The sequence below is a fragment of the Vidua macroura genome, chromosome 7 (genome assembly GCF_024509145.1).
Source record: "Vidua macroura isolate BioBank_ID:100142 chromosome 7, ASM2450914v1, whole genome shotgun sequence".
Classification (NCBI taxonomy): Eukaryota; Metazoa; Chordata; class Aves; order Passeriformes; family Viduidae; genus Vidua; species Vidua macroura.
The window spans coordinates 20361322-20387460 of record NC_071577.1 but is presented as its reverse complement, the minus strand read 5'-3'; the positions used below and the strand labels follow the sequence as shown (position 1 = coordinate 20387460).

General features: G+C 40.5%; 1 protein-coding gene and 1 long non-coding RNA gene across 16 annotated transcripts in view; one reads left to right on the top strand and one right to left on the bottom strand.

Annotated features, from left to right (window-relative positions):
- ITGA6 (integrin subunit alpha 6) overlaps positions 1-26139 on the top strand; it is a 138282-nt gene that overhangs the window by 80106 nt on the left and 32037 nt on the right. For 3 of the 15 annotated variants that reach the window (XM_053982519.1, XM_053982529.1, XM_053982520.1), the window contains exon 1: positions 16267-16464. The exons of 9 other annotated variants lie outside the window; for them this stretch is intronic. In XM_053982519.1, the coding sequence (XP_053838494.1) occupies positions 16304-16464 (161 nt within the window). In that variant the 5' untranslated portion in view covers positions 16267-16303. Of the gene's footprint in view, positions 1-11757; positions 11814-12697; positions 12822-14347; positions 14389-16266; positions 16465-26139 lie in introns of those variants that run through there. 3 more of the 15 variants (XM_053982528.1, XM_053982526.1, XM_053982527.1) reach the window with 2 other exon arrangements.
- Positions 13928-16179, bottom strand: LOC128810021 (uncharacterized). The gene is made up of 3 exons (XR_008437897.1): positions 15988-16179; positions 15548-15676; positions 13928-14550 (listed from the first exon to the last, which is right to left on the bottom strand). It is a non-coding gene; the product is annotated as an uncharacterized LOC128810021 (long non-coding RNA).

The following is a 26139-nucleotide window of genomic DNA, read 5'->3' as shown; positions in this document are numbered from 1 at the left end:
ACCATTTTTTCTGAGGACACATCTTCACAAGGAAGCAAAGCTGTTGCTGATGGTATGTTTACCATCATGTGTCTCATTGAATTGATTTTTGAGTACAGCTTCACAGGTTGTGGCAAGAGTAATAGAAATAATTTTGTTCCATTACAAAATTTTTCCACATCAGCTACACTTAATGTTTCACATCTGTGTGATAAAAGCGATCAATTCCTCAAACTAAGTCTTAAAGAAAGAAATCAAAATATATATTTTAGGACTTAAAGGGAGATCTCCTCATTTCTGAGACTGCTGAACTACAAAACTGCATCTGGTCTGTAAGGCTAGGAGGATATTTGAGGCAGGGAATGAAGTTGGAATATTTCATCTTGAAGTCAGCACTTCAGGTGGTAGTAGGTAGTGCCCCTGTATCAGTGAGTGAGGGCCTGAACTGGTTTTCTGAGGGCTCTGCAAAACAAGATGGGCCATCCCCTGCTCAGCCCCAGCTCTTTGGGACAAAGCTGTCATTATGTGATGGAGATTTAATGGTGCTTTATGACGTGAAAGTTGTGGAGGCCTGCATGGCTGTAGTCTTTGCTTTCACTGCGTGTTAACCACAGGGTGAGTAATTGAATGCTCATCCATGTGTGATCGTCTGCACTGCTGCAAGCTCATTATCAGCATGAATGTGCTGAAGTCACCCGAAGTTCTGTAATGGCGCTGTATGTGGCCACCACAAGAAATTCTGCTGTCTTTGTCCTTGTCCCAAGATGCCAGCCAGCAGTTCCCAGTAGCTGTTGGAAAATCTCAATTTATAGAAATATTATAATTCCTTTCTGTGCTCCTAAAGCTGCCAGCTAGACTCCAAAATCTGCCAAGAACTTGCATGCTTGCGTGACCTGGCAGCTGCCTGCTGGTTGGATGCTGTGGCTCTAATTCTATTTTATTTAGGGTAAGGGCTGGGTGCAGCTGGTTAAGCATTGCATAGAATGAGACCATAGAGAAAGAGCAGAAGAATAAAAATCATAATACTTCATGTGTTACCTGAGGTCTGTGGGAGAACGGCATCTGGGGGCTTCATATTGTCTCCTGACATCAGGAGGTACTTGGTTATTCCATTTCTGCTGCATTTTCTTCAGGGTTTCCATGAAACTCCAAGAGCTGTATCTGCTTTGTCCCATGGTGCTAGCAAAGGTGTCTAAGAGGGTGAACATACCTAGTATCAACAGTGAAAACCAGTAGTGAAGACAAAGAGGATGTGGTAAAGTGTGGGGCTGACATGGGGAGAGGCAGCTGCTCCCACCTCTGTGAGGACAGGTTGTCTAGAAAGTATTCTTGGGAGTTCAGAAAAGCTTTTACTGATGTTTATTGTGTTCTGGATCTCTACAAAACCCAGTCATACTTGCTAATGCAGTACTCTGGGAAATCAATGATTTCTGAGAAGAGATAACTTGACCCACTTTGCTGAGAAATTTCTTGAATGTCCTCATTGCATCACTCCTCGATACTATGTTGGAGATCCTGTGACACAATTCCTATACCACCAGTTTCCTGCCAGGGGCATTTTTGTCCTTGTGGCCCATGCCACTCCTTAAAAAAGCTATTCATGACTCCCAGAAGCAGCCATAAACATACGCTGCTAAATGCAGTAGTGGAAGGAAGGAGAGACTTTGCAGCTGGAGTGGGAATTAGAAGTTCAGAACATGTCCTACTCTGCTGCCCAGGGGAGCACTGGCTGCTGAAAGGGGATTGATCCATATCAAAGGTGAATGAGAGGATGGAGAAGACAGACCAACTTTTTTTACATATTTACACATTTATTTGGAGAGGTAGGGAAAAAAATGTCAGCAACTATTTCAGGCAGCTTTTTTTGGTAAATGGCAAAGCACTTGATATGCAGGAAACAACTGCTTCCCCTCCAGAGTTTTTTGGCACTTGAAAGGAAACAAGCCAACTCCAAAAGGTTTTTACAAGTTTCTCTTGTGTCAGACAGAATGATGATTCTTCTACATTCCAGTAATCTTACTGTGTTTCATTTGCAACAGATAACCTCCATGTGAAAATGGACAGTACTGGCACTTTATAAAATTAATATATGCTACCAAGAACATTATATGTGGAATATTCCATGTAATTCAGTCCTCAAAATAGCTAATAAAGTGGCAAAATTATGAAGAATATTTATTGCAGTTTCATGAGGAGGCTTGAAACTCCACTTATGCTTCAGAAAACAGGGAATGTTTTCAGAATGTTGTTCTGTTTTAGAAACAATTTTCCTCTAAATCATTATTAAGTTGAGGGGTTTGGTGGTTGTACAAGGACCCTTGGCTTAGATGCATGTTTAGAGCATATGTAGTGTGATGATTGTGGTTATGTGCATGTTCTCACAGCCACACTGCTGTATTCATGCAAACACTTCCTAGCCTCAGAGATGGTCTGTGCAAACTTAGGAAGGAAGCTTTTTGTAAGTCAGCTGCTCAGGATTTCTCTAATGCAGAAAGCCGGGGGGGGGGGTCAGAATATCAAATATGAAATGGTATTTAGTGAGTAGGACTGGAGGACAGAGATGTAAAAACCTAAGGGGTTAGAGGGTGAGACACTGCTGTGCAAATGCAATTTCCTTTATATGTAACAGGATGCCTTGATCAGCAAGAAAATTCATTTTGTCAAATGCTCATACTGCCTAGTTTCACATCTTGCTGTGGCTGTAACATGGACCTTACCTTGCTAAGTCAGCAAGAATTGTGTGCCTGGATGGGGTAACCCTGGGGTAGCGCTGGAATCAGTGATTGAATGGATGGCTAGAAATAGACAAATTTAAAGGCTGAGTTTGGCCTTTTAAAGAAGTCAAAGCAGAGGCATTTGGTTTCACTCTTGTATTTATAAATAGCTATCTAACAGTGCAGCACAGTTCGACCTTGCAGCCCAGGGTTGGTAGGGATTGCCTGGGTGCTTTTATCAGCTGTCAGCACGGCAACTATGGGGTCCTGGGTGGAGCACCCAATTCCTGCGAGTTCCCCCTCCCTAGATGGTGTAGCTGGGACCAGTTGCTCTGCTCAGAATAGACTGCTGTCACCTCTTAGGCACAAACAGGGCACTTAGCAATGAGGATGGGATTTGAGAAATAGCAACTCTTACTTGGCTTTCACTTTCCAGGCATCAAGGCTGCTCAGTCTTGTCTGTTCTGCTCTCCTTTTCCTTTATCCCCTGTCCCCACCCCTTTGCAGACCATGAAGCCAGAATTCAAACTGGTTTCTGTCTCACTGCTCTCCTCTTGCCTTCCAGTGCTTGGGGTATGTGGTGAACAGCCATGGTGCCAAACAGCCCAAAAGTCTTGTGCTGGCACTGGAACAAAGCATCAGGTGTTTTTACATGTGCATTGCTTTTGTATGGGAGGAAAGACAAGTGTTGGGCACCCTGACCCAAAGGCACAGGGTAGAGAAGGTCAGCAACATGCTGTTGGTATGTGCTGATGGTGGGGTGAGTGCTGAGAGAAATTTTGTGATGCACGGTTATTCAGGGGACTTGTACCTGCAGACTCAGTCCCTACTTTTCTCCTGGATTCAGCTCATTCAGCAAGAGGTGTCTTCAGGAGAGTCCCCAGCCTGTCTGCCCGCCTGGAGAGGCACAGACAAGGAAGAAATCTTCAATTACACTAGTGAAAGAGGTGAAAATTCCCAGAAATTACAGTACTAAAAGAGAGGAAAAGCAAGAGCTGGTGATCCTCTTTGGGAAGGGGTGTTTATGTGGGAGGATGCAGAGCAGCTGCAAGGAAGAGGTCTCTCATATGATAAAGGGTCTGGTCCACACTCTAAATAGGAGGGGTGAAAAGACCTTGTTTTCTCAGTTTGCTAGGAGAAAATGACAGTGTGGGAACCTCGCCACTGCCTATGGTTAGGGGTGATGCCTGTAAATGGATGCTGACTAAGAAGTGTGAAGAGGAGAAATGGCTGAATGTCATCTCCCCTGTCCTTTCTCCACTGAGTGCCAACTGGTGTCTTAAATTTATTTTTCAGTCATTCTGCTTAATTGATTTAATGAGTTTTGTTATCCAAGCCAGAAGAGTGTTCCTTTTTAAAACATAGTTATGCAGAGAAGATTTGAGGTGGTCTATTTATGACTTTTAGTTTAAATATTAATTCAGTTTTATCACATGTGAAAACTTTAGTTCTAATTTGTGCCTCTCAAAATTATAAAAAGGTTTTATTTATTACAGCTCTGATTCTAGCTGCAGGTAAAATTATGCCTCTTAAACTAAAAGCAAGGATGAGATGTAATTTCTGAAAAATTCAGTTCTTATTTTACAGTGGCATTTGGGATGCTTACAGTATTTCTGTGTTATCAGGACAGAAAAGTAAGGAAACAATAACCCAAGATCACTTACTTTTCACAACAGAAGTTCTGTGGGTTTTTTTTGTATAATGGCAATACAGTTATTTTTGAAAGGTCTTCAAATGCATTAATGCGACTTTCAAATGAAGTTGCGGAAACCAAAGGACAATCATTCAGACACTATTCTAGAGATCAGATTACAAAAATGCAAAAATATTGTACTACTGTAAATCCAAACTCAGTCAGATAACAGAATTCAGTAAGGTTAAATCAGAGAGGCAGAAGGATGAACTGGGTTCTGAGCAAAGAATTGTTCTATAATTGATAAGAGTAGGCAGCTGTTGTAATCCTTAAGTAATGGGCCATCACTAACAGCTTAACATTTGAGGGGGTTTCATTGTAATGCCTGTTTGGAATAATAGTTGTCATGATACAATTTTATTTTGCAGTTTCTGAGGCATAAGTATTTGCAGTTGCAACTGAGCAGTGGAGAACCAGGGCCTCTTTCATCTTTAGGTGATAAGCATATATGGTTCCTGCGCTCTCCGGCTCTGAAAAGGAGCCTGCATAGTTCAACTATCAAAAGGCCAGCACTCTGCTCTGTTCAGAGGAGCTCATTCTGAACCTCACTCATATCTAAAGAGTAACAATTGACATTAAGGAAATAAAGATAAATAACTGTATGTGGCTGAGCAAAAGAAAGATAGTAGTATAAACCAAAGTCCCAACTGAAAATGCTTTAAAATCCTAATTTCTGGTTACCTGCTCATCCCCACAGGCTGTGTCTCACAGACATGGCAGTTACCCAGGAGCCAGAAAAGGTGACAACAGAGTGGTAGTGTTGTGCTAGCTGAGGTAGCCACATGTAGTGACACTGAGCACCTGCTTTGCATATTTTCCCACCAGACTCTGATGTTCTGGGACAGAGCAGGGAGAGGATAGGGAGACACAACTGAGTATTTTCTGTGTTAGTATGAGTACCACTCAAAAGATATGATGGACACTGTGCAGGAGTTGAGATTGCATCTATATCATTCAGCACGTCAAACTATTGGTCTGAAAGGGGTGTTTTGGACCACGTGGTCCAGAAGTCAGGCATTGTCAGGCATCCACAGGCCTTGTCTGAGAGGTCTGAAGGTTTCATTTTGAACATGTTTGCTTTAAATAAGAAAATTACTATATTCCTCTATTTAGAAGATTACTAGGCCCTCAGTTTTCAATTTATTTATTCATATGTCTAATTATATTTCAGTGATTGCTTCCTTTGCAATTATTAGAAATACTTCTGTAATAAAGTCAGCATATGTGCATCTCCAAGAGTAGGGCTTAAATATCACTAAATTATTTATGTCTCTTTCCTACTGTCCCCTCATTTTTCAAGCTAAATAACAGACTTACTAGAAAAAAGTAAAATACTCAAGATACTAAGTTTTATAACAAGAATTACACCAGTTACTGCTTTATTAAGAGAAAAAGGAAAGAAGGGAAGGAATAGGAGTAAGAGGGAAACTTAGCTAATGATTCAAAACCCTATGACTATAGTCCTGTCACTTCCAGAATTTAATTCTTGCCAAATGTGCCCTTTTTGATTTTGACAAATGAAATATTGGAACAGGTTTTAGAAACCTGTTTTAGGTTGTATGTTCCCTTTCAAGAAAGGAGGTAATATTTAATATTTTTTTAGAAGTTCTGGAATTGCAGCTTTCAGGAAAATAAAAAAATTTGAAGCAACTAGTAAAAAACCCCAAACTTGTAAAAGTAGTACTTTCTGTTGCCTCTGTCCTAAATAATCTTTCTTGTTATTCTTTAGGAACATACAAGCATCCTCTCTGTTTAGATCCACTCTTATTTCCACTAGTAATTTGTGGGAAAATCTTCAGGTTTTCTACAGTTTCTACTTTCTGAGCTATAGATTTTAAAATATAGTCTTTATATATTTTTATACCTTTAAATAATGAATTTTCATTCTGCATTATGTATTTTTGAATGCTATGAAGTTTAAAAGGGTTAAACATGCAGGGTATGGAAGAGCAGTAAGTTGTAAATAAGTGGAGCTGTGCTGCTTAAAATACAACTTCCTTTGTTGGATGTGGCTTCAGAATGTTATGGATTAGATTAAATGCTATGTTGCACAGTATGGATTAGAATGAGAAGTATGTTGACTACAAGATAACAACACAGGGGACCTTCAGGGGTTAAGTGCCATCCCTTTTGGTGCAAGGAAAATACCTGCCTAGTCTTCGAAATAGCACAGAGTGCTACCTGCTAATGTAGAGATGGACAACGTGTGCTGAGAATCCCTTTCCCTTGTGGTGACAGAGGTGGATCCATTGGAAGGTTATTGCTCAGCCAGGAGGCAACAATCATCTACACAGTTTATAAGCAGGGTAATATGGAACTGCCAAGAATTTTATATCCATGAATGTGCATTCATATGAATAACACCTAAGGTTATGTCTCTCTAACGAAGGCATGTGGAGACAAGGCACACAAATATTTAGGTGTTGGCTTACTGTAGTCATGAAGCTTCTTTAACATGAAAGAGACAGGTCTTATTGTAAAATATTTGAGAAGTGCTTTTGTTCTGAGTTGCTATGTGAATAAGAAAAAAAAGTAAGTGCACAGGGGACAGTCCAGATTGTTGTCATGAAATACGAAACAAGATGACAGTAGAATCCAGCATAGGAAACCATGGAGAATTCAGAAAATTAGTTCGCTTGAAAAATGATTCCCTTTTACTAATGTCATTGTTGGAAGATGAGCACGAGCCCAAGAAAACTAGAGACTTTAATGGATTCTTGCTCTCTGAAAGGACTTTCATGCTGCCAGTTGAATTGTAACAATGAGTCAGTTGCTACTAGCAGCCTGCTTGGAAAGAGTAGACGGATTTGGCAGCATTTATACTGGGGAGACTTACAGCCTGCTGGTAACTTGAGGGGCAAAGGGAGGAGGAAATACTCATAACCTTCAGAAGGGCAGACATGACTTCTGTTTTCATGCTGCTCCTTCAGTTCCTGAGATCGCAGCTTGATAAGACTTGAGGATAAGCAACAGATAGCAGCCAGCCTTTTTTTTAGACTCTGCTTTGGCAATTACACGTGTTCTAACAGATATAATTGGATAATTATGAGCATGGAAATAAAGAATCTGTGTGTTCATGCTATTTCCTCAGTACATCATCAGTTGATACAGTATTTTCTTAATTGTGAGTTTTATATGATTTACTGCTGTCCTTGAGATTTGAATGAGAGCATTTATGAAATTTCTGAACTCCCGTAAATGGAGGTTTAACTGTTGTTTATCATGTACCAGAGGAGTAAAGGGGAGTACATTTGAGAAAGTTTGAAATAGGATGTTTGGGAGAAACTACAGAAACTAAGCTGACTTTTAATCCAGGAATGTAATAGGACTTGAAATGAGAGCATTATTAGCGGAAACGTGGAAAATACGGAATTTGCAAAGGGACATCATGCCTCTTGGAATTCTTTCAAGGAGGCAATGACTCTGTAGATAAAAAGATGAGTCAGTTGCCACAATCACCTTGGATTTTTCAAGTTGCTTTGAGCCCTCAAGAACTTAAACTGGTATGCAATGAAGAGAAAATCCTTTTGTAGATTGGGATGACAGAAGAAAATAGGAGGAATGAATATTTCTCTGAGAGAGAAATATTTATGCCATTTGTTTGCCATGTTTCAAAACCTAAGAAGGGATGTGAACATTAGGGACCTAGTCTTTACTGCCTCTATACATTTTTTGTGGGTCAAAATTAAAGCTGATTCAAAAGAAAAGTTTCTATATAAATGACTGAGAAATAAAATAGCAAGACTAAGGTTCACAATGTACAAAGAAACTTGCTTCAATTAAAAAATTGACTTTGTACTAACTTGTTCTACTGAGGATCTTGGTCTCCCTATGGTAAATTCAATGGTTAGTAGCAATCGGAAAGAGAATTAGGAAATTCCAAAATAAGGAATTACAAATGGAATACCGTATGAAGCAGGGTGTAGAATTATGCTACTGCTCTAAATCCATGTCTTTGCTTTATCTTGAATGTTTTGTGGTATTCTGAGAATTCTGTCTCAAGAGGCAGAGGTATATAGAGGTACAAAGAATGCCCAAAGTGTTTAAAAACTGTTAAAAAGTGTATCTATTTGATATATGAATTGGACAATGAGACTTCTGTGTAAGAAGAGATTACTGAAGTGGGGTATGACAGAAGTCTATAAAATAATGAATAAGATGAGTATAAAATGTTAATTCACATCTGATAATATAATAATAGTGGAGCAGAGGAGTTTGAAGTAGAAAGTCCCTTTTCACACAGTGTACAATTTATTTGCATATCTTGTTTCCACTGGGCTGTAGAGGTCAATAATATAAATACAAATTGGGTTATATAAATTAGAAACTGTCGATAAATACAGTGGTCTGTAATCTGAAGAGCACCAGCAGTAAACAGCAAGAGAAGGTCCACTGTATTACACACTGTGCAGAAGTGACCTTGCAAATTTTCAGGTTTAGATGGGCTATTTTTCTAATAAGGCACAGAAGGAAGGAGAATTCAGAAACCTGCTCTGGCTGTGGGTTTTGCTGCAGCTTCCCTCTATGATACTGGGGTACTCTGTTACCCTGAAATAGCTCATCAGTCTTTTCCACTTGGAAAATGGAGATTGTAGTAATGCTATACATCACAGGGGAAGGATGAAAATGCTTTGAGGTAGTACTTCATGCTCTGTGTGGAACACACATCATTACTGTAGAATATCTGCATTTTATTTTATTAATATTAAGAACAGTTCCATAGTAAAATGGGTTAGTGTACCTTTATTTGGAGTCAATAACCAAATTATCATGCCTTGATCTACCTGCCAATTAGGTTGCTCAATTGCTTAAAAGTGGACCTTGATCCTTGGAGGTGCTGATTGACTTTAGAAGAAGCTGAGTAACAGGAACTGATGCAAGTACTTCACTCTGTGTGATCAGAAATTCACAGCAGTTTACTTGCTTGTATGCTAGAAAACATAGTATTTATCTGGTGTGTCCTAAAAACACAAACCTACAAGTAAAGAAAGCAATACATATGCATCATGCAGGAAATGATAGGAAAGGTACAGCCCTAGTGAAAACCGAGAGCATCTCTCCTGGACTGTATACTTTTACCTTCCTCACTTGTTTGTGTTCCCAGATGTGGAATGAGCTTGGGTAGGTTTGGGGTGTTGTCTTTGAGATTTCTGGTGTGAAAGACATGTAAACAAAAAAGGCAGAGCACTCCCAGCACACCTACACAGAGACTGATGATTGCAGTTGAAAAAAAAAGATATAGTTGTTATAATGCATATTTTAGAATAATTCCTGTTATCACATAAAATTAGACTGGGCTTATTTAAATGTGATTACTATATGAAAGTTCAAAACGTTTTAGAACTCACAGAAAAAAAATTACCCCTGACAGAATTAAGTTAGAGAGTATGACCAGTGAAGTGATGGTCTGAAAATAAACATTAGAGCAGTTACAGTGTAGAGAAATGTGGAAATATGTTTGTGCCATAAATCTTTTACCAGTTCATAATGTTACTGAAATAATTGTTTAAAACTCAGTGCATTAAATTTTGATTGCCTACAAGGCACAAGTTATTTTACCTTTTCATATGAAGGTGCTTGAAATTTAGACATACAGAAAGATGGGGGAAAATAGTGAGAAAACAGAATATACAATGAATACAGAATTCAAAACTTCTTTTGAAACCTTTCCAATACTGTATAAAAATTTGCACTTTCATAATTAATGAATGACCTTTCCTTCCTTGACCTAGATTTCAGTTGTTTGCAACAAACGAACAAAGGAAAAAAAAATCACTTGAAGTCAGCGAAGCCAGCACAGCAGCTTCCAGAAAACCCTTTGCCAAACTGATTAGATTTGCAGTTCACTCACTGAGCCTGCCTGGTCACGGTAGCATCATGCAATGAATATTTTCATTGAATAAATCTGGAACTGCAGAGGAACTATTTTTTTTTTTTTTGTCTGAATACTTCTGTAGTGCTTGCTTAAACATGAAATTGTTTCTGATTAACTCATGTGTGAGCAGTCTTATTCTGGAAAAAAAAAATCTTCCTGTTGAGCCTAATGTAGTTGTTTAATAATTAAACAGAAGCAGTTATATTGGTATATATTGCATATACAGACAATCCTCAGTCTTTTTCCTTTGATAGCTGTAAATGGTTCAAGGTTGGATAAAAATAGTATTAAAAAAAATCTTCCTTGGATAACAGATTGCCTTATTTTGTTTGACTAAATGAGAAAGTTAAAGCATCTGATAGTTTTTTCATATAAAATAGTACAGGTAGATGGGCATGAGGGTAGAAAAATCTTTTGTTTCTATAGAAAACTTATGAAACTCCAGAAATTATAGGTTACATTGTTCAGCAGGGACAATGCAGTGTGTCTCAGCCTCCACATAACTGCTGTTCATATCCAGGCAAAGCAGGGAGAGAGAATAACCTGCTTTTCCTTCAGTCAGTAGCTCAGATCCTGAGTGGACTGGGCCTTTAAAGACTTCATTTAGAATTTTTTTTTAACAGCCTTTGCATAATTAACATTTTCATCATTGTTAGTATGTTAGCAAGTGAGACTTAATATAACAAAAGATTGAATTTACTCATTATGGATTGATTTAAAAGGCTATGAATAATTAAAACAATAAATTCTCTAGAAAATAAATAGTTTTGTGATAAAAAAAAAACAACCTAGAAAAAGATTCCTGTGGTGCTCTAGTGTGTCTTGTCGAATTTGTTTTTGAGAACTCAGGATGTTAATCTAAATAGAAAAGTGAATATGTTTGTTAGATTTCTTTTTGTTTAAAAAAAAGGAAAGAAAAAAGGAAGACATGTTTTCTGTTAGCAAAGAAAAAGTAAAGGAAGTAGAGGAAGCATCTTTCTGAGACTGCTAGCTTTAGACCTTAACCAGAGAAGCAGCTCTTGCTGGCTTTGTCTGCAGCTGTCTGAAAACCATGTTTAAACATGTCTTGACCACAGGTCCTGTTGAATCAGTGGCAGACACAGTTTGGTTGGCACATGCAAATGGGCTGGCTGTAGTACCAAAATAGTAGAATTTCTAAAGACAGTGGCTGTAGAAAAATTTAAATCTGTTAGAAAAAAAAGAAGTTGGATTTCTTTGCGTGGTTCTTGTGAATCACTGGAAGCCTCTGTACAATGGGAGGGAGCTTTACCTCCCCCATGGAAGCCAAACAGCCAGCTGGCTGGCCTCACAGCTGGGTCTGATCCAGACGTGATGGGAGGACAGGTGGAACAAGTGTGGAAATTCCAAGCAGCTGTTTCCACTAGTTTGCTGCCAGAGGCGCTTGGGGTCTCAGCTGTGCTGTTACAATAAGCTAGATCATGACCTAGAGACCAGAGTCCTTGAGTGACTGGAGCTCCTGCTCTTGTGCCTTGCAGGTTCTGTCCCAGGGCCAGGTCCTGTCCAGCACCAGCACCCAGTGCAGTTCTTGGAGGTAAGTGCCATCAAGGTTGTGTGGAATTGTGTTCTGGGTGATGGCCAAAGACTCTTTAGTCAGGTCTCTGTGAGCTAGGAGAGTGAAAGTGTCCTGAACAATAATCCTTTCTGGCTCTTGATGGGGTTAAAATATGTCTTGTGAAGGTTTGTCTTGCTTTCAAAGCTCCTGGGGAAAAATCTCTAGGGAGATCCTGTGAATAACTTGCTTGTAAGCCCTCTCTCTTCCCTCCCTGCCAACACCTACCCAAGAAATACCTTGTTTATCTTTTAGATCTCCTCTGCTTCCTTATAAGCCATTGTTGGCTGCTTTGGTGCAAATTAACTAATTTAAGATGCACATTGAGGGAGAGTTGGCTAGAACTACACAAAAGTTTGCATCTGCTATCAGGTTATATCTCTCTACCCTGGTGAAAAGTTCTCCAAGAGAGGCAAGGTTTCATGTGCAGGACATATGGCAGATCAAGGAAAGCATGGATGGTACAGATGGGTCTGGGATGCAGTCAGTGATACAAGTTTCAGCTGTGGTAATGTAAGAACTTTGGGGATATAAATGTCTCTCAGAGAGAACCATGGAATGGGGCTGCAAAGGTGCCTGTGATGTGGATAATGATGTTTCAGCTTCATCTTGCCTTACAGTGGGGCAAATCTTAAACAGTGGTATATGTTACTAGTGAATTAAAACACAGGCATACATTCAAAATCACTGCAATTTTATGCCTTAGTTATAAGTAATTTTGAAGGCGTATCTTTAATTCCTTCCATAGAAATCCAAACTGTGGCTGCTTGACTCCCATGTGTCACCAGTGTTCCTCTGATCTCTGCCCAGCTACGCTCATAAAGTGCCTCCATGTATGTTTACATAGATGTTTACTCTCCAAACAGTTCTCGTCATTCTAAAACTACTTAAGGAATGTACCTGACAACTTGGGTGGAAAAACATTCTCTGAATGTAAAAGACTGAAAGAACTGCTGTATACACTGGTCTTAGTGTTCACCAAAATTCCAGGTCTGGACTGAAGTATTTCTTTTGACTCATATTTTTATTTGTGTAATACTACATCTACCAAGGTAAAATATTTTAACATTACAAGCAAGTAAAAGATGGCAGAATGTCATCTTGTTGTTTTAGACATCAAAGAGAAAAAACAACGTTATAGGAACGTAGTAGTATCTTCATTTGGAACTGTAGTTTAAATAGAGCAATTAGTAAAAAAGCTGCCTTTTGGTTACCTTTCTGAAAAGATAGTAAAGAGAGAGAGACTGAGACATTCCTCATCCAGTTATAAATTATATAAATACAACCAGTGTTATGTCTGTGTAAGTGAGAATATCAAGTGTGTAAATATAACTATTTTAATGCTCTGGATTTAGATTGTTTAAAGCAAAACATTTTGCTTACATGGTGTTGAGTGGTTTATTTCACTTACCATTTTAAGCCCCTTTATCTCCTGTGCTGGTGTTTGCTATTGCTAATCATTGTTAGGGAACCAAGAACAGCTGTGAGGATATACTGGCAAAGACAGTCTGATAACCTGGCTGCATAAAAATGCAGGTGTTTCTTGTAGCTGTTAAGATGCATCTGTTCAATACATGTAAATAATTTTTCTAGAATATTAAGTTCTAGAAATTATATGCATATTGTGTTCAGGAGAAACCATCCAACCATTCAGGTCACTAATACTTAAATCTGGTTTATATTTCTGAGTTGAAACAACACTGTATCTTTGGAACTTTTATAGTGAACGAAACCAAACCTTTTTGGTGGTATCATTTTTTTTCATCAGGAATTACATAAATTAAGAAATTAAGAAATCAAGCAATCTTTTAAAAGGAAATGAGATGGGAATGTTTACATATTTTGTCTTTTCAGGACCATTTGATGTGCTGCATTAAAGCTGCACAGCTGAACATCTACAAATTGTGTATTTCTTTGTGTAGTATATTGTTGATACAAAGGATAGAATTTCAGAAATGTAAAAGATTGTGCTTTGCCTTCCTTCTAGGGAAACCCTTAAAATGTCTTGCCAAGCCCTAGCTTCTGCATTCCACCTCTTTTATTTTCCAGAAATGAATTTTTTAAACTTTGTAATTAGCTACACGGTTGTAGAGAGGAGGAAAATATTGCTGGCAGTAATACATGTGTCTACACATTAAGGCTTGCTCATTGTGTAGACACAACATGCAAACATCTTGTAGCCCTTTAGCTGAGTATCAACACACCATTAATAAGCAGACAGCTTGAAAACTCAGCAATAGCAGAGCGTTTGTTACAAATAAGAGAAACTGCTTTGATCTGGCCATTGCATTTCTTAGAATCGCTGTGTTATTATGCATAACAGAGTGCTCATGTTTAATTGGTCATCATACCTAATCTTCGTATGGTCCCCCTTTATACCAGGATTGTACAAAAGAGGAATTCCTGAAGTATGTGTTAGCTACAGATAACTCACAGCATGTTTATTTTGGAGGAAGAGCAAAGGAAGGAAACTGACATATTTGTAAAACCTTTTTTTTTTCTCTCTCCTCATCTAGAGCAAATCAAATTAGTACGAAATGATGAGAGACCATCCAAGGTAATTCTAAGCTGTTCGTGTGCAGTTTTGCTCCACCCTGTATACACTCTATTTTTGTTGTTCTTGCTGTGGTCCCTTGAGACAGGTGTTAATGTTACTGTGTCTTGGAATGCTTGTTACTGCATCTGGAGATGAGAAAATTCTGTCTCCCCGCAGCAATCTCTGTGGATATGAACAAACAGGTACAACATGCTCCGGCAGTGCTGGTTAGAGGGAGGGGGAGAAGTCAGATAAACCTAATGTGCCAGTATCATTCAGGAAGCTCTGGATTAAAGTACTTCTGTGACTTCTTGCAAGTTACTGAGTACAAGCATTACTTAAAAAGTAACTATGGTTACTGTAAGAGTATTAGAAGCACACAAGTTCTGATTGTCCCAAAAGGCAAACTGCTAAGACTTTGGTACAGATGTCAACACTGTTTTAAAGGACTTGTTTTCAAATCTTTACTAATTACTGTGAAATACGTGGATTGTAGTAAAACAGCTTGTAATTAGTCTGGGGCCCTTCCCTCTTACAGGTCCTTTAGTGAAACTAAGGCAGTATTTATGCCAGTACAGTTTTCTGCTGTGGCAGTGATTGAACACTGGATCAAGACTTTGAAGGAGTTGGGCATGGAGGAGCAAGCAGGGAAGGACTCCATTAGCAATAAATATCTGGGAGCCTAATTTAACAAAATGTTTTGTTTCCACATTAGAAGCACATTTCTGGTGCATTTTCTTCCCCTCTTTTGATCAAGGGTGTTTTGGACTTGAGCCAAAGACTTGTCTATACATGGAGCTATCCTAGAATAATTACTCTGGAAAAAGTAGTTTGGATTAACTCTGTGGGAGTATTGTTTCAGAAGGAGTTATTTGGAGTATCAACATATTTGAGTGCTCTGACTCAATTGCTCTTTTCTCAGTTTCTCTGGAATCTTGGCTTCTCTGTACCCTAGATATCAGTAGAAAAGAACAACTGAGTATTGTCATGCTGCTTAGAATTTGTGAGGTTTTAAAAATTTGCATCTGCTTCCCTAAACCAGAGCACTAAATCAAGATTCTGTTCAAAAACCAAAACCTCTCTCTTTTTCTGGAGTAGGTTAAGTTGATAAGGTATGCTGGCAAATAACCTTTAGGAGTTACGGGTGAAAGCATAAGAGAAAATGACCTGGGATACAAACCCACATATTGTTTTTGAACAATTAAAAGGTAGGAGTAAGAAATTTTCAGGTATGTTCAGAGACAGGAAATGCTGGAGGAGGAGATTCAGGTAGTCTTCAGTCTCTGTTCTCATGTGGTCTGTGAATAGTCTGGAAAAGAGAGATACTTTTTTTTTCCCCCTCTTTTTTTTCTTCTTCTCTTGCATGTGTTGTTTGGGGAATACAGACTCAATACTGGGGTCATACTGTCCATAGTTCTGTATCAACCTCAGCACACTTGGGCAATGAGTTATGCCCGTGGTCGGTTCCCGGACCGACCTGATGGCGCTGAGCAGCAGCCAGACCGGTATCAGCCCCCCAGGGGGACATGGTTTGATGGCTCAAACACATCCCGCCCCTCGCCGTGGGAGCTCTCTGCCCTTTTCCCCAAGGGTGCACGGAGGCTACGGCCCGGTCCTCACCTGCGGCCGTGACCCGCCCCTCGGTACGGCTTTATTTTCCGTCGCGAAGGGCAAAGACATCCGAGACCGCGGGCGCGGCAGGCGGTGAGCCCCCTGGGGGCCCCGGGAGGCGATGGGCGACTCACGGGCGGGGCGACGGCCTCGGCTGCCCCTCCCAGGGGAAGGGGCCCGGCCCCGGGGACATTTTGTGCTGTGCCGGGGGCCGGGCACCCACGGAGGGCGGGGCGGGGCGGGCCCGGCGCGGAGCCGGCGGGGCACAACGCGCGCGGGGAGCGGGACGGCGCTTGCGGCAGGTTCCCGTGACGGGCAAGAGCTGATGGCGGCCCTGCTCGTCCTCTACCTGCCCCTCCTGCCGGGGCTGGCCGGCGCCTTCAACCTGGACACGGACAACGTGATCAGCTGGAGCGGGGAGACAGGCAGCCTCTTCGGCTTCTCCCTGGCCATGCACCGGCAGCTGCAGCCGCAGGAGAAACGGCTGTAAGTGCACCGCGCCCCGCCCGGCCCCGTTCCGGGCCGCCTGCGGGGACCCTCCTATCTTCCACCGCCGGGAAACTTCCCCTGGCGGTGGGCCGGGGTCGCCAGCCCCCACGGGGTGTCCAGCCGGCGGCGGGAGCGGGGCCGGGCCGCCGGGGGGGCCCTCGGAGGGATGGGCAGCACCTGCCGCGGGGCGCTGCGGAGCCGGGGCAGCGCCGTGCGGCGGAGCGAGGGGCCGCCCCCGCGCCCCGGGGACCTGCGGGGAGCCGAGGCTAGAAAGGGGAAGCGAGCGACAGCCGCCGCTGGGAGCCCTTCCCGCCGCAGCGCTCTCCTGCGCGGGCCGCGCCGGCAGGCTGCAGCCCGCGGCAGCGGTGATCTGCGCCGCCGGAGCCTCCCCAGCTCTCGCGTTTGTACTCTCTGTGAGTACCTGGCCTCGAGTAGCTCAGGGTCTGCTGTTCAAGACAGACCCTGCCCCGGAGTGCAGATGAGAGGTGATACAAAGAAGTTAGGAAAAATAAGTCGGGGCTAGTCATATATGCATGAAACTTTTTTTGGGAAATTACGAAGGCAGAATAAGGCTCCTGTGTACATCTTCAGCATCCTTGCTGGTTTGTGTCCATAGCGGAGCAGTGCTGGACCCCACCCTATCCAGTAGTGCTGGGTGGAGTGTGAGCATAAAGTATTATTGTTAAATAAATGTCCCCTCCTCAAATATTTAGTTTTAATTCAAGGCAAGATACACTCGTTATCCATATAGAGTTAATCGGAGGAGGAAGCTGGAAAGGAATAATATTCTTCATAAAGTTAGGTGGTAAATTGAAAAATCCTGTGGGCTCATTTTGCTCACACTTGCATTCTTGTGTGATTTCATAAAAATTACAGTGTGTAGAGGAGTGTAAGTCACATACACCCATGTTTCATCTTCCATCTAGCAGATAAAATGACCCATAGCATCATGAGGAATGAAATGCAAATCTGTGAGCTCCTTTCCAGAGGCCTTTATCTTAATTCTTGACAGGATTACGCTTGCACAAGTCTCATTTTAGTATTACCAAGAAAGCAATGCCTGAAGCTTGTTAGTCTCCTGTTGTATTGTCAGTCCTGGTAGAATGAGTGTGTAGGAATATGCAGACAGCCAATTACTGACAAGAAAGAAACAGCAGAAACACAAGGACAGTCACAGTATTCAAGCTGGTATGTGCTATTTGGCTGAAATGCCTCAGAGAGTATTGGCATGAAAGTTCTGTATTGTATGTCTAGTAAGTGCTTCCTCGGGCAATCCAGTGTGGGGAAAGAGCAGAGCCAGATGCTATCTGCCTTGACATGGCTTTCTGAATCCAGGCTTTCATGAGAAGCAAAGGTCTCTATTAGAGACAAAACCAGACTAGACAAGCTGCGTTTTATGTGACATGCACTTCTGAGTGTGAGGTGTCTTGGCCATTTTTCAAGTCCATGAGTTTTAGCATAAAGAATTGGAATGCTACCCTGGGTAGCTGCTGGGTAGTATGCTTGGAATGAAACCTTTTTTGTCAAACAGGCATGTTGTAGTCACTTTGAACATCATTTTTGTGTCTGTAAGAGTAGTAGTGTGTGGCTTTAAGAGAACAAGACATTAAATATGCTGAACTGTAACTGTCTTAGAAACTGAGCTGTGTTTAGCTCACTTTGTGCAAGTTCTGCCTTCTGAAGCAGGAGGTTTGGTAGGGAGTGTTGAAGAGAAGCCTTCCATGTTAGGCTGCATTTTTATATCAGATAAAAATGAGCTAGGTTGAGCTAATACCAAAGGATTTGTGTGGTCTTTTCCATGGAAACCTCATGCAATTTCTAAATTGATGGATTCTTCATAGATGGAGCAAATGGTATCTGCTGTCTGGATACTTGGGGAAGGTAGAAAGTTATGGGAACAGAGATCACACTGAGGTCTACTGCTGAGAAACAATTATGTCTAATGCCTTCATGCTACCTGTTACCTGTAACAGCAGGACCCAGGGGTGCAATACCTCTGCATTCCCAGATGCATTTTGGTCTGTCTTACCTCTGCTGCAAAAGTGAATTTATATACAGCTATCTCTTAGTCAGATAGAAGTATTTATTTTACCCTTTCTTCTTGAATGGATGCTAATTTCAAAACTCAGTTGCATTTAGAGTGTGAACACTGTTAAGTAGTTGCCAAAAACACAAAAACACCCAATTCGTACTGAAGCGTAATTACAAGTGATACTTGGAATCTCATCTGGCAGGGACCCTTATTTCAAAGAAACCTGTCAGCTTGAGTGCCTTTCTACCCCTCCAGTTTTACAAAATTAGAAACAGGTTGTCATTAGGCATGTGCAAGATCAGTCCATCTTAGAAAAACAAGAAAATGAGAGAAGGTAAAATATATGGATTGTATTCAAGGGCTAATAGCTTGGAGCAAGGCTTGATAAAACAAATGAAGTTACGTGTAATTTTTCTCTTACCTCACTTAAGCATTTGTTAAGTGAAATGTTTCTCTCTTCCTCACACAGGATTGTTAAGTGTTAATCATTGCAATAATCCTCTGTAAAGATGAGGGTGGAGAATGTCTAGGAGGTGTGACAAATAAAGGTACAGCTGAAATAGCTTTGATTAAACATGGTATTTGCTTTTGATCATATTTTTTTCTTAGTCACAGAATACTATGGATTTCATATTAGCTTTAAATGGCCAATTAATTTATAAGTGTTAGCTACAAATGCTATGTTTGCTAATGAATTACTTAACTTTCAGCATTATGAATGGATGACTGTTCAATTGCTTTGACATTAGTAGTAAATGGTACTGAGTATAAAGCTATGGACTAGTAACAAGATTTTGGTTTTGAGTATCTTCAGATTAGAAGAGTTGGAAAGTTTGTCAGATAGAGAGGAGAAAAGCTTTAGTTTATGGTGACTGAAAGTGGATTGCTAATGGTACGTGGGTGTGAAAGACAGCTGAATGCAAACTTTATGTGCATTGAGGAACATTAATGTTGGAGGTACCAAGGCAATCTCCCTGGATTTGTGTGTTTGGTTCTGGTTCATTGAATCAGGCATCAGAAAAGGCTGATGGAGCTCTAAAGGAGCTGGGCTTATTGCTCTGTGTAAGTTTGTTCTGCTTTTAATCTATCAATATGATGAAAGGGAGTTCTGGTTCTGCAGGGGAGTGGTGGCACAACAGCAGCACATTTCATCTGCAGACTGGAAGAAGGTTTGTAGCTTAGAGGGGTCTGCGACTGGGGGCATAGCTACAGGAGAAACAGGTAAAATGTAAGTGGTCCTGTGATGAAAATATGAGTGTATCCAGCATCTCTAGATGGGGACTACACTGATTATGCATTTATTAGCTACTATGTCTTATAAATATATTACTGTTAGAATAAAAATACAATACTAGCTACTTGCTATATATGTAGTGCATGTAGTCACATATATGTAATTTTATAGAATATATAGAGATATGGTCTATATGTGTGCATATTCTATAGCAAGTCCATTCCAGTTTGGCTGTAATTCACAATGATTTAAGCATCTTGAATTAAAACACAAGCATCAAGAAGATCTAAATTTGTATATTACTTTCATAGAATCATAGAATCCTAGAATCCCTTGGGTTGCAAAAGATCCTTAAGGTCAGTCCAAGTGTAAACCTAACACCCGTTAGCCAGTTTTTATTTGTGGTTTAGAATGTTAGAATCACAAATTGTTCTGACTTGCAAGGGACCCACAAAGATCTACTTGCAAGTAATTCTGATACTATTTTCAGTAGAAGTAGGGAGCTGAATTCAGGTAAGTTTCTTGTTATTGTGTGAGGCAAAAAAGGGAAGATATTGTAGTTACTAACGTTCAGGATTCTCCCATCAGCTGAAAAGCTGTATTGAAAGCTGTGGATAGTCACTTTATGTCAAGACTACACTGTCCATTACTAGCCATAAAATCCTAAAAATTGCAGTGTCTTACTGAAAATTTTACTTGTCACAGTTTTTGCTGATACTGCATGTCTCTACTGTGAGCTTTTATATCAATACATAACAAAGTTGCCTTGGGTCAGCAGATCTGCTGGCATTGCTGTACTGCTGCAGTGCATCCTCAGTGGCATTTAGCCAGTACTTTGGTGTTCTCTGGGGGCTTGGGCTCAGAGGTACTTTGCTCCAGCAACAAAGAGCTGGATGATGCTGGTCTGCAGTGGAAGATGATGATTTCTGCTTGCAGAGGTGATGTAGTGTAATTCAGACTTTGGGTGAACTGAATTAATAACAATGCATATTTACACATTCAGGTTTAAAAGCTGTAATAGTGATGGTCCTTAGTGCTTCTGTCAATTAAAAAATTGACAAAAATTTTTTCTTAGGCTGCAATTTTACTGTGTCACTGCTCCTTGTATTTTCTTCTCTTGAGTGTCTTTGTGATTTTGTCTATGCAAACGATTCTTGGATAACCTGCTTAGTATGCTTATTTGCTTTCTTAGTGATAGGAGGCAGTTTGTAGAGGAGTTTGTTTGTGTTCAAGATAGATGTCCTGTGGCAAAGGTCAGGATCAAATGAAGTTGGAAAGGAGGAGTAGTTGAAGAGTTTTCTTCTAGTGGTTAGGGACAGATTTTCAAGGAAGATCCATTATACTAATATCATGGGGGAAAGAAGTGAGATGAATTTATGTTGCATAAGGGATGTGTAGTTGTTACAGGAGGAGCAAACTGCAGAAGGCTAGCTTTTTTCCCAGTACTGATTTTGAGTTATGTTCTTGGTTATCGGTGGCAGAAGCCAGACAGGTAGGTTGGCTTCTCATAAATGTTTTTTTCATAAGGCCTAACAAGCAAAGAAGAATGATTACTGATCTAATTTGCTGCTGTATGATTTCTCCACCAAATAAATGAAATTAGTGTATTGTGTTGCCTGGCACGTTACAGCAGTAAATTGTTCATCAGTCAGCATGGGCCATTCTTTTTTCCTCTGTTAAATTCCACCTGCATGTGCCAGAGCAACTGTAAGTTTTGTAAGGAATGCATTCTGGTAAATTCTCATTGGAGATAGCACATTCAGTTTGAAAGAAGTGCATTTAAAATCAGCTATTGTTTAAATGTTTCAGAACCAGCCTGGGTCTAGATGAGTAATTCTGGCCATAACTGTAAAAATGCCACATTTTGAGGACATAGTCTGTGGAAAGGACAAGACTAAGATAAGGCTATAGGGCAAATGCCAGTTTAAGAGCAAGCAAGTAAAAATCCATATTACTGTATGAGCAGATGGTGGTCTGTACTGTGAAACATTAGCTGAAAAATGAGCACCTTATTGTGGTATTTAGCAAGGGTAGGTAACAGCACAGGAATATTGATGAAAGAACTATGCAAAATAGTCTGGAAAACATTGAATAATTCCTTTATTAGCACTAAATATTTTTGATTGCAATATATATAAGCAAGTTACTGCTTTGAAAGTAATGGGAGAAGAATGTAGCTTAGAAAACAAACACGAATGTGGAAAAAAGGTTTTACTTCAATTTTTAAGGGAATAATTCTGAATGTTAAAAATAAATGAATTATACCATAGGTTAATAAATCTCCTTTTGCAGCTCTGGCATCAAACATATTGTATTCTTGTTAATACTTCCCTTGGGTTTAATGTATTGTGAGTATCACATTTTCTAAGATTATTTTGAGAATTCCACAGCAGTTTCTTTAGAAAAGTGCAGTTATGTTGGTTTAGCTTAAAGATCAGGCTGTGTGTATTCTGCTGTGAAGTTCCTGAGACAGATTTTTGTACCAAAATATCAGTGAAAGGCAAAAGGTGCCACTTGCATTGTGATTTTTGGAGCATTTACTAGTATGCATTGATCATTTTTAGATCTGCTAGAGCAGTGGCTGTTTTTCTTGTTTCCCCTTACAGAACTGCATCTAAAAATATGTAATTTCCTAATGTAGATTTCCTTCAAGGTGTTGAGCTAATGTGTGTGAGGATGATTAGACTGTGTTAGGAAGGGAGAAGGTCTGCTGAATCAAGGAGAAAAGGAGGGATTTATGGGATGGGCCCTGTCAAGATGCCATCTGCAGCATAAAAATGTACTCTAGTCCCTCCAGGGTAACATGGAGAGATCCTGCACTGGATTTCACTGCCAGCTAGTGAGTTTCTAGGCTACTTTTAAGCTGTATTCCTTGATTTGTTTTTTATTTTCAAGGTGTTCGGAGATCATCTAGGAAATAGAGAACAGCAGACAGGAATGATCAGCATTGTTGAGTTTGCGGGTAGCTAGTGTTGATAGGAATGGCAGAATTTTCTTAGACTGAATGTTACTTCCTTTTTAGTGAAGATGACATTTTTTTGGAAATGGAGGTGTATGTGCTTAGTCTCTGCATGTTTCATCTGTCATTGTCATCTTCCTCAAAAGTAGGTCTGTAAAATATATCTCTAAAAAACAAAGAATTGCAAATATGCTTGAGACAACTCACTCCAGCATATTATGTATTGCCTGGGGTTGTTTGCTCAGCAGCACATGCGTGGGTCAAAGGTCTGAAGGAAATGCATGTTTATCCTGGAAGTGGTCAAAAGTGGCAACCAGCTGTTGCAGATAGCAAGGACACCATCATCATGTGAGGCTGAATTTTTTGTGCCCTTTACTTACTGCTCTTTTCACAATACTCTGTTAAGGGAATTATAAAGATTTGTTAGCCTTGCACTTTGTCATCAGTGCAGCTGAAGCTGCATAATGGTTTAGCCTGCTGGCTCTTAGATGTTAGTGATGTCTAGCAGAGTGTATGAAAAGCCATTTTTATTATCCATGTTTCTGTAATGTGAAAAACCTTCAAGTGAAAAACCATGTTTTCTTGGCCAAAGATGCTAAAATAAATTTGGTATATTTTTTTCTTACACAGCAAACTCTTGTAACTGCTACTACAAATATGTGTAATTTTGCAAATCCCTGTTATCTTTTTATCCACTCAATTTATTTTTCTGCTAGATAAATGTGTGATAATTATGTGGAGTGGTCCCTGAATATTGCTGAAGATGTTTCTTCTCTTCCCAGCCAAGCTGTGTTCCTGCATCTAGTGGAAAAAAACTTCTGTTGTCAGATCAGATGCAGTCCTAGAAATAGCTGCAATACTGTTTGCACAATTTGTAGCTTATAGGAACATAGGGTGTTAAAAATACCTGAAAGAAACTAATTCTCGATTCTGCTCAAGTGAGAATGTAGGGAGTGGCAAAAAAAAAAAAAAAAGTATGTATGAGGGGATATGTGTAAAATTAGGTATGTGTGCATGTGGAGGAGTAGCAATATATAGAGTAAGAGGATGCAGTGGGTTTCTTGGCATAGTCTCAAGCATAAGTTTTTTTGCAAAAAATATTGTTAAGTTTTTAAAGCTGGCTGAAATTCTCAGTTTGAACATTCCTATTCATAGTAATATATAATAGTTTCTTCTTCCACAGATGTGGAAGATAAAGAGCAGTTTCTTGTGAATGTATCATTTAGTTCTGTTGATCTGTTTGATCAGTGTTTGAGTATTTGCATGGAATATAAAAAAAGGGCTCTTTGAACATCCCAGCTGCACAGGCGTTTCTACGACCTGTTTCTCCTAGGCAAATACCTTATTGGAGTGATGTTCTTTCAAGTGACTTGAGTGCCTGTGTTTTCAGTTAATTTGAAGGCGTGGGGGCATAATGCGTCATGTACCCAGTGACACATCTGCTTTTGTCATTAAGTTCATGGCTTGAAGAAAAGTCTTACTCAAACTGTGGATCCGATTATAGGCATTTAGCCCAAGGCTATGATGTCTTTAAGACTGAAGGAATACTTAGAACTGTGCTTTAGCATACAAGTGCCTTTGGGCTGTTGAAGTGTGTGTTTGAGGGCTGCTCATGTACTCATTCTCTGAAGCTCTTATTAGGGATTGCATATCAGGAAGGTCCACGCTTCTTCTGCATGTGCAGAGTTCTTCAGCCCGCTCCCACAGGGTACTCCTGTGTAGTCCACAGGCTTAGGTTGGCAGCTGGGCAGGGCACACCTCAGCTCAGGGGTGCCAGTGTTGGTCTGGTGTGGGTGAGCTTCCTTCCCCCTGGGGTACTGCTTGGTATATTTTAACTAAATGTGATGAACTTCTGTTCAGGCCTTGGATCAGGCAGAATTGATGTAGTTGCGTATCTAGTGTAGGAGGTTTCTACCTGCCTTGCTATTCCCCCTGCAATTCAGAGGGAGATGGTGGTAAGTCTGGAAAAGGAGGAGCAGGGAGGAATCTCAATATTGGATGTATGAATGAAGGAACTATGGCTTGGGTTAGCATGGGGAGCAGTTGCACTTCAAATTCTGCAGGGTTGTATTAGTTGCTGTAGTGTGTTCTGTTGCCCATTGATTCTGCAGTAAAATGTCCATCCCTCTTCCTTTACTTCTTTCATGCCTTTAAATAGTTTAATTATGGTGATAAATGAAACTGATTACTTCATTCTGTGAAGGAAATAGAGGAATGACATTTCAACACAAATATTTGTTTTGTGCTGAATTAGATCTACTATAATTTTTTTAGATGGTTTTCAGCACATTTGATGAACAGTATATGCCTGTTAAGGTTGTTACCTCTCAAACAAGTAGTGCCATCAAATACTGACTGGGTGCACTGCTTTCAGATTTCTTCCCCCCCCCCCCCCCCCCCCAAAAAAAAAGTGAGCAACTGTTTCCGTGTTTTTATTGCTTTCTTGTTTGTTTTCTAAAACATGTACCTAATATATGATATGATACTTTAATTTTTCATGAACTTTTTATAGAGATGCCATGTGTCGTGGGGATACAAAGGCAAGTCCTGCAAATGTGAAGAAGTTTAAATGAATTCTGGGGTTTTCTATGGCATGAATGGCCAGCAGCCTAAGTGCGGGAGACAGTAATTCCTAATTTCTGTTATGCACTTGTTTACTTAAGCCTGTAGAGTGAGCCATGTCCACAAGACACTGATCACAGCACAGACTTGGTGTAGCAGCTGCTTCAGCAGGGCCCGTTCTGCCGCAGAGCAGGGGTGGCACTGAGCGAGGCCAGGGAGGGCCCTGCTGTGTGGGCTGTTGGCAGCAGGGCAAGACTGCAGCAGTGGGACAGCAGGGATGGACGCTTTGCTCTCTCTGTGCTTGTAGGTTGCTGGGGACTGCTGGGTCACCCCGGCTGCTTTGCTGCAGCTGTTGGGACCTGCAGTTTAGTGCATCTGCTGTGGAGAGCAGCTGGGTTGTGCCAAGCTGGATGTGATGGACCTCCCGTAGTTCAGTCCTTCCAGAGCACACAAGGTGACTGTGGGCAGGGCTGGGCCAGAAGCGGCTCCCAAGTTAGTTCCTTGAAATGTTGTACTTGTCACTTTTGAGTTAAACTTCATGTTGTTTTAAGAGGATTTCATGCAGTACCAGGCACTGCCATGTTAGAAAACCTGAGTGAAAATCCCTTTAACATTATTTCTCCTGTAGTTTTATCATAAATTAATTATAAAGCTGTCTGATACATATTTTACAGTACCAATTTGTAGTCAGGTCTGTTCCTGGCACGGGTGCTCTTCCTTTTAGATCTGAAAAATGTGTAGTAAGGGAGAAAATGTATTGTAAGGGAGAAATTAAACTTGTAAATAGTATACAGGTTGCACTTGCTATTTGACAGTATGAAAACTATGAGGTATCTGCTGATTAAAGCCAGAGAGTGGTGGCTGAAATGGAAAACTGCACTTTGA